An 8861-nucleotide genomic window follows, 5' to 3' on the forward strand; every position below is an offset into this window, starting at 1 on the left:
CCACAAAACTCCACAAGGCCAAAAGTCCATTTGAAGTACTTTTTGCTACTTCACCTAACTATGACATCTTTCGTGTTTTCGGCTGTCGTGTGTTCCCTTGTTTGAGGGACTATGCCGTACATAAGCTTGCTCCTCGAAGTATTCCTTGTATATTTATTGGATATAGCACAAGGTACAAAGGTTATCGTTTTTTGGATCCAACTACTAATCGTATTTACATAACAAAACATGCTCAATTTGATGAACACATCTTCCCATTTGCTGACAGCTCTACTTCATCAGATTTAAATTTACTTGCCTTCACTTCATTTGATGAACCACTCAGTTCATCCCCAACTCAACCGCAAGCAGACCACTCCAGCCCTCATGAGGATTCTCCTATGACTCTGCATCACCGCTGCTCACTTTGTCCGCCAGTAGCTCCCTCACCAGCAGCCGAAACTGCTGCTACTGCTGCCCCATCTATGCTGCCAGAATCACTAGTGTTCGACTCCTCTACACCACCTGCCACACCGCAACCCACTCCCTCCAGGTCATCAACTCCCTCTCAGCCTATAGTTCCTTCAACACATCCCATGATCACGTGGGTTAAAGCTGGAATTGTTAAACCCAAGCATTTTGCGGATTTGTCCTCCCTAGGCACTACCGGTCTTGTTTATGCCTTGTTTACATCTACTGTTCCAAAGGGTTTTAAATCAACATCTAAACACCCACATTGGTTAATGGCCATGGATGAAGAAATGTCAGCACTTCGCGATAATGACACATGCGACTTAGTTATGCGTCCCCTTCATTCTAATGTTGTTGGGTCCAAATGGATTTTCCGTACCAAGTTTCACTCGGATGGTACAATTGAAAGATACAAGGCACGTCTCGTGGCTCAAGGATTCACTCAGGTACCCAGACTCGATTTTTCGCATACATTCAGCCCCGTAGTTAAAGCTTCAACAGTCCGAATTGTGCTCTCTCTAGCGGTCATGCAACAATGGCCATTACATCAACTCGATGTTAAAAATGCATTTTTAAATGGCATGCTCTCTGAAACTGTGTTCATGGAACAACCTCCCGGGTTCATTGATGAAAAGTATCCTTTGCATGTTTGTCGTCTTAAAAAAGCGCTTTATGGACTAAAGCAAGCACCGAGAGCTTGGTTTCAAAGGTTAAGTACCTTTCTTCTCGCGCTTGGGTTTTCATGAAGTCGTGCGGATACATCCTTGTTTGTGTTCAAACAAGGATCCACTTTGCTATACCTTCTTGTGTATGTTGATGACATTATTCTCACCAGGAATAACTCTAGCATTATCCGCAACTTCATCAATCGGATCAACACAGAGTTTGCCACCAATGATCTTGGACGTCTCAATTACTTTCTTGGTCTTGAAGTAACATACACTGACACTGGTCTCTTTCTTACACAAGCTAAGTATGCACATGACATACTTACTCATCCTGGATTGCTTGATTCCAAACCTACCACCACACCCTTATCGACCACTGATCACCTCCTAAAAACAGGTGACTTATTCTCGGATCCGACACTATTTCGATCCTTGGTAGGAGCTCTTCAGTATCTCACGATCACAAGACCAGATCTCTCCTTCACTGTTAATCAAGTCAGTCAGTTTTTGCAAGCACCCACAACCGATCACTTTCAAGCGGTGAAGCGTATTCTTCGTTATGTCAAAGGCACACTCTCTTATGGCTTGCATTTTCGTCGACCCCAGTCCTCTTCTATCATTGGTTACTCGGATGTTGACTGGGCTCGTTGTATAGAGACGAGATGATCCACATATGGTTACTCCATTTTTCTAGGTGGTAACCTTGTCTCCTGGAGTGCTAAGAAGCAACCTACCGTATCCAGGTCAAGTTGTGAATCCGAATATCAAGCCATGGCGAACACCGCTTCAGAAATAGTTTGGATAACTCACTTGTTATGCGAACTTCATGCTTTACCATCTACAGTTCCAACTCTTCTGTGTGACAACAAGAGTGCTCTGTTCCTTAGTAAAAATCCAATTGCACACAAACGGGCAAAACACATCAACATTGATTATCACTTTGTTCACGAACTTGTAGCTTCTGGAAAACTCAAAACAGAACACGCTCCTACACACTTGCAGCTAGCTGATATATTCACTAAAAGTCTTCCCATAACCCTTTTTGAGCAGTTTCGATCGAAGCTAAGAGTTGGACCACCACCCATTAGCTTGACGGGGGGTATTAGCAGATAGCTTTTATCATCTTAGTTTAAATATAAAGTCTTATCTGTTTTAGTTGTTGTACTTATCTGTAAACCTATGTACTCCATACATGTACGTGAATAATAAATCAGCTACATTCAGGGGGAATTTATTATTTACACATATAAATATGTCTTAATTTTTTTGATTCTTAATATGGTATTATTTCCTTATTTTCTTGTTGTTGTTATCATTAAACAGGGAGAGTTTTTTAGGCCCGACATGATTATTAAGACTTGATAATGACTAACATATAATAATTCGATCCTATATCATCTCCCAATATATAAGTCTAAACTATATGTTTCAATAGCAAATTGTAAAGATATGCAAATTCTGGTCAATGAATGATCTGTAAATACAATACATGTAAAAGATTGTGAAAGACATATTACTAATTAGAATGTCATGACCATTTTTTGTTCAAGTTTTGATTAGATTATCCTTGGCATTTTACTTGTTATGTCTCACAAGTTTACTAGAATAGTTAAACATTTGTTACCAACTATATGTTCAAGTTTGCAACATCTTCTCTACATATATTTTTACCATGGATGATGTGCCAAGGATCTACTTTCAATAAAATTTCATACAAAAAAGCATTTCCTTATATGTATGCATGGCGAACTCTATCCTATATAAAACTAGACATCCTTAGACCAAGTTGACGTTCTTTAATTTGTCGAATTAGTTCTTTAATTTGTCGAATAATGATTTTATCATATACACCTTTCAATGTACGCGAACGATTTCTAAGTATGAAAATTGGAATTTTAATTTAGATCGTAGACATGTTTGATTGTATGTTCATAGTCACAATTCATATTAGGCATTCCTATTTATTTTGTGCGTTCAAATAAATTACGGAAACCATTTTATATACTCTCGATCGTTAATTGTTTTAAAATTTGAGGTTTTTCGATTGTATCTACATCCATCTACAACAAATTTAATCTAATCTAGAACTAACATACATCTCTTGTGTACTATTTCATGTAGTCCATCTTGTAAGGGTGACTACAATCGATGAAAACAAGTTTTTTTTTTTGTAAGAAAATGCATCGAGCAAGGAGCGATGTGCATGTTTAGGTTATATCCGGTTATAGTGTAAGTGTATGTCATTGTTCGAAGAACATAGCAACGAAGTAGCTTGGTTGCCAGGAATGAGTTACGCTATATGTAAATACATATAAATACATAAAAAATATCAAACGTTTAGCTGGTTTTAACGTAAAATAAATCGATAAATGAGTTCAAAAAGCTATATTCAATACCCCTTCCTACTATTTATTGTGTGATTCTTTTAGAGATTATACAATAAACGGAACAAATTATTCTCACAATCTCTCAAATTCAATATACACATAATTTTGTCTATTAGTATTAATGACAGAATGCAATTAATACCAACTTTGACCCAAAAGATATATCCCTACTCTATTGGTAGTATACTAGTATTGAATGGGTTAAACATTTAAGTAGTAATTAAATATCCATATCAATATTATCTGTCATTGTGCACTAGTAGGTTGAATTTTGAAAACCACAACAATTGTAATTTAATTCTAGATTAGGCCTAAAAGGGTTAGAAAGAGAAGAGGTTAGAAGGTGGAGGTGTGAAAAGGATTAGAAAGATAGAGGGCATGTGAAAGGGGTGAAAGAAGAAACAAGAAACAGAAGTGGTGGTCTCATCGGCGCGCATTGGAAGACGCAATTTAATTTTCTAGAGAGGGACAGACACAACACAACGCAACACAACCCCATTTGTATTCGGTACACATACACACACCCTCTTCTCTTTTCTATTCTTTCTCTCTCTTTCTTTAGGAAACTACTATGAGCCTTGCGACTTTGTGTGTCTTTCTCTCTCTGGGTTATTTCGTAAATTAAAGATTACCCTATTTTTCACCCCACAAAAGCACACAATTTCGTGTTTGATTTTCTCTCAACGAAAGCCTCTCTTGTTCGCTGTTCTTTCTTTGAAAAGAGTCTTTGCTTAAAGAATCAGAAAGCTGATTGATTGGTTGATTCTTTGTTTGTTTGTTTGTTTGTTCGTTCATATAGAAAGGAAACAAGAGATATGTTGATGAAGATGAAGTCCTTTTGATCATAATCATCATCATCTACTCTCTCAACCACCGTTTCAAGATCTTCTTATACTTAGCGTTAGATCCATCGCCTGTATTCTACCGTCTTTTTCAGGTATGTTCTTTAGGTACGCCTTTCATCGATGATTCTTAACAATACCCAATTTCAGTTTTGTGTTTTTTCCAACTTCTCATCTGAAAATTTCACATATTTTTAAGGAAAATCCGTTTTTTGTTCTTTATTTCGGTGTTGATGCTGGGTTTTACCAGAAAGTCTTTATTTTCTTTTTCAAATTTGTCTTTTTGTAGATAACCTTATGCGTTTTTAGATTTATCTCTTCTTGTTTGAATCTTTTCTTCTTTTTATAATCACCTACACACCATTTTTCGCTTGTTTGACTGGTTTAATCGATTACACTTTTCCCGATTCATATAAAACTGTTCTTGAAATAATGCTTGATGTATTCATTGTAGATTACCCATAGATCCATTCGTTTTGATGCATGCTCAATTTGACCCGATTCGATGGGTGGTGTTTGTTTGATTTTAAAGATTATGTTCTTTGTTTCTTTCACAGTTTGATTATTTTTATGGTGTACACCTGTTCTTTTTTATTTTTGCTTGAAGTTATGACATGTATCCACCTAATTTAGGTCAGAAAGATTGACTTTGGTACGCCAATACACATGGTTTGGTGCTTTACTACTTGAGCATTTAATAGACTCGTACATTTACAAGTGCAAATTGTGAATACCCATAAGTTAAACAGTTGTTTTCTCGATTATAATAATATAATAACTTATAAACTACATAGTTTAAGTTCGTGACTATATCTTCAAAAGTGTTATTCTTGGATAATATATAGTTTTTGTTGTTAATAACATTAGATACTTATTTTTGTTACATTGGTTTTTCTCCTAGGATAAATTCATGAAATAGCAATGTACTTACAAATCTTGATTCTACTCAGGGTTTTCAAGAACTTGAATTAAAAGAATTCTTGGCACCTGCCATCTGTATAAACAGTTATTAATCCCAATGCAAGGACAAAAGGGCACAATTGGTAATTTACCAGAAGGCTTAGCCATGGAACATGGCTCAAGTTCAAGTGATTCATGGAACATGCGAAACCCTCCAAATCAAGAAACCCAAAACATAAGTATGTGGAGCATGGGCGAGTCGAGTTCAAACTCAGTCCTCAACTCAGTGAGTCAAGACCGGATTGACCCAAAAGCATCTGAACACAGTTGGCCTCCTGCAAATATAAACATAACCCATAATCATGTTCATGGTCCTTTATTTGTGCAAAATTCACATCTTGAAACTATTCCTCATAATGTAACTCCATCAACTTTTATTCCCATTAAGCCCTCAAGTTTTCCAGGTAGTTCTTCCTCCAACCCTTTTGAAATCGAAGGACAAGGACAAACACAAGGACAAGGACAGGGGCTTTTACGTCATTTACCATGTAAAAGAAAAGCAGCAGAGTTAAGTATCGGTCAATCATCTTCTTCAAACATGTTTCAAAACCCTAATCCTGTTAATGATTTGCAAACCGATTCAATTATTCCAAGACTCGGATTAAATATTGGATCTGAGATTGAAAATACTCGAAGAAATGTCCGAATTCGAATCAATAATTCACGCCAACAAGAACAACCATCAAATCCTCCTTTGAGACTCAACTCTGTAGATTTAAGATCACCACCTGTTGTAGCAATAACACCCGAGAATTCAAATTCAAATTCAAATTCAAATTCAAATTCATTGAGTCAAGAAAGTCAACCCGTGTTGCGGGCCCCGGCATTGAGAAGAAACACACACGGATCCGGATCCGGATCCTCTCGGTGGAATCGGAATCGCTCTTCAGATAACTTAAGAACACTTCCGACAAATATCTCCGAGCATCCAATATTTGTGCCGCCACAAACCGCAATGAATTGGAATTTGAATTCCGGCGGAAACGGTGTTTCCAATTCCACCGCCGGAAATTCAAATCCGGTTCCTCCTCCGTCGTCTATAATACCGAATTTGCCAATGAACCGCGGGTCTCCTCCACATTACCCTTCGAGAAGACTGTCTGAGATTCTTCGCCGGTCGTTGTTGTCGTCGATGGATCCTGGTGGCGGTGGAGGGATGAACGGGAGCGGGAATCTTTTTTCTAGGGTTCCGCCACCGACAGCTGTTGGAACTTCGGAATCGGGAATTCCGGCGGTAGTTGGTGTTCCGGGGGGACATAATCATCGGCATCATGTATTACCTCATTCGAGATCGACAGATAGACTTGTGGATGGTGCTTTTGGATTTCCATATTTGGCAAGAAATGTGGTTGGTGGAAGTGAAGGAAGAGGCAGACTAGTGTCAGAGGTGCGTTCTCTAGGCCTTTATTTGTACAGCATGACATGACATGACACATGACACCCTTATACTGCATTTGGGACTGGGACTAGGTTGAGATGGATGTCAATGAATCACTTTTGTAATTTTTGTTTTGTCCAATCCCATAATGTCAAGTCAAATCTCTCATATGCTCAAAAGACGTGAATACCCTTCTTACACTAATAATTACCATAATAGCCCTAAAAGCTTGTTTAGTCCCATCAGTTCTGTTCTGTCCTGTCCTGTCTTGTCTAGTCATTGTAACAAATTACAAATGCATTATAATTTGCTCTTTTTAACTAAAGATTTAAAGTTAAATTTTGATTGTAATATTTTTTGTGTCTTTGGTTTCAGATACGCAATGTCTTGGATCTTATTCGTAGGGGAGAGGGCTTGCGATTTGAGGTTAGTTTTAAGCAAGTATAATGCTTTCATTTCATATGATCATGTAACTCTAGAAGGAAATTGTGGTAAAAATATGTTACTAATATAAATTTCTCTTGTTGTACTTGAATTGCAGGATGTTATGATTTTAGATCAATCGGTCTTCTATGGGATGGCTGATATTCATGATAGGCATAGGGATATGCGGCTTGATATTGATAACATGTCCTATGAGGTAAAGAGAAACGTCAATTTTCAAACCATTTTAAATTAAAAAGTAAATTACATTATTTTGCCCTAGAGTGTAGCTGAATTTTTACTATTTTGGTCCTAAAAAGTTCTCTTGCAGTTTTATTTCTTATTTGAGGTCTTTGTAACATTTCAGAAAATTTTATCTAAACACACAACTAATTGTAAAGATCTTTAACATTTAATCAAGTAATAAACTTTGATATGTTATAGAAACGTTGTTTTAAGACAGAAAACCAAACATATTTTTTCGAATCTAGAAATTTTTTTAAATAGTTATTCAAGCAAAAAGCTTATATGTGACATCTTATGATTATTCAGGAGCTATTGGCATTAGAAGAGCGTATTGGCAATGTGAACACTGGATTGACAGAAGAAAACATTTCTAGTTGTCTCAAGCATAAAACATATGCAACCGTATCAGACATTGAACCTTGCTGCATATGTCAGGTACAAATTGTTATTATCAGTAAATAATTGTTCTTATGAGTAAACAAATCTGTATAATTGTTTTTATAATTTTTTCTATAGGAGGAATATAAAAATGGAGATGATCTTGGGGGATTGGGATGCGGGCATGATTTTCATACAAATTGCATCAAACAATGGTTGCTTCAGAAGAACTTGTGCCCAGTTTGCAAGTCAGCGGCTTTTGCAAGTAGTAAATGAGGTTTTTGTTGAAGATGACAATTGCTTCAAAGAAGGGAAAAAGGTGGTGGGTTTGGTAATGTCTAAGAGTCTCATCAATGGAGTATTTTGTACTTGACCATTTTCAAGATTCTTTTTTCTTTGGTTTTGGTGGAGAGGATAATATTATCTAATGACATTTTCTATTCTATTTATGATTAAATTGTTGTCAAGATTTTGTTTGCTTTCATCCCCAATTAAGACAAGCGCGTTAGTTATATAGATATGATTAGATTAGGTTTGTATGCCATGTCTTAAGCCGAACAAAACTATAACAAGCCACGCATAGGGGTGTAGTCGAGGTGAACAAAAGCTCAAATATATATACTTAGAGTTGAGCTCATGGAGTCCGGCTTGATAATATAGCTAGAGTTGAGCCTAATTTGACTTTAATCGAGTTGAATTTGAATAACTTTAGAGTTGATATTGAATTTGAATATCTTGGTATTGAGTACTTACAAGTTGCCTTGGTTCGATTAAACCTCTAGCCAAACATCTGTACATGAGGCACCCTCGTTTTTGTAAAATTTTCTTATTTTATAGAAAAGTTGGAGTTAACAATATTTTTAGAGGGTGTTTGAGTTATTTATCGACTTAATAACTTTTCAAAAAGCTAATTAAAAAAAATAGTGTTTAGCAATCACAAAAGTTATCTTAAAAAAACTTTTTTGAAAAGTTAAAAAAACACCATACAAACTTCCAGAGCGGACCAACGAACTTATTAACAATGAACTTTGGAACAATGGTCAATTCAATTGAAACGACTAGTAAATGTTTGAAACAACAATCAATTCAATTGAAAATCGTTTGATTAATAAATTTTCATCTTTTTGCA

At 36.4% G+C, this 8861-nt stretch overlaps 1 protein-coding gene across 2 annotated transcripts; it reads left to right on the forward strand.

Annotated features, from left to right (window-relative positions):
* Positions 1-3898: 3898 nt before the first annotated feature.
* Positions 3899-8199, forward strand: LOC145108510 (putative E3 ubiquitin-protein ligase RHG1A). Of its 2 annotated transcripts, XM_079045549.1 has the most exons (7): positions 3899-4013; positions 4305-4442; positions 5298-6694; positions 7061-7111; positions 7227-7325; positions 7661-7789; positions 7871-8199. In XM_079045549.1, exons 3-7 carry the CDS (start codon positions 5366-5368, stop codon positions 8006-8008), a joined length of 1746 nt encoding a protein of 581 aa, XP_078901675.1. In that variant the 5' UTR covers positions 3899-4013; positions 4305-4442; positions 5298-5365; the 3' UTR covers positions 8009-8199. The 2 variants fall into 2 exon arrangements, with proteins under 2 accessions (XP_078901675.1, XP_078901676.1); XM_079045550.1 differs by lacking the exon at positions 3899-4013 and having other exon boundaries at positions 4021-4455.
* Positions 8200-8861: the final 662 nt, after the last annotated feature.

Source organism: Lactuca virosa, chromosome 4 (assembly GCF_052849685.1).
Source record: "Lactuca virosa cultivar CGN04683 chromosome 4, Lactuca_virosa_CGN04683_v6, whole genome shotgun sequence".
Lineage (NCBI taxonomy): Eukaryota > Viridiplantae > Streptophyta > Magnoliopsida > Asterales > Asteraceae > Lactuca > Lactuca virosa.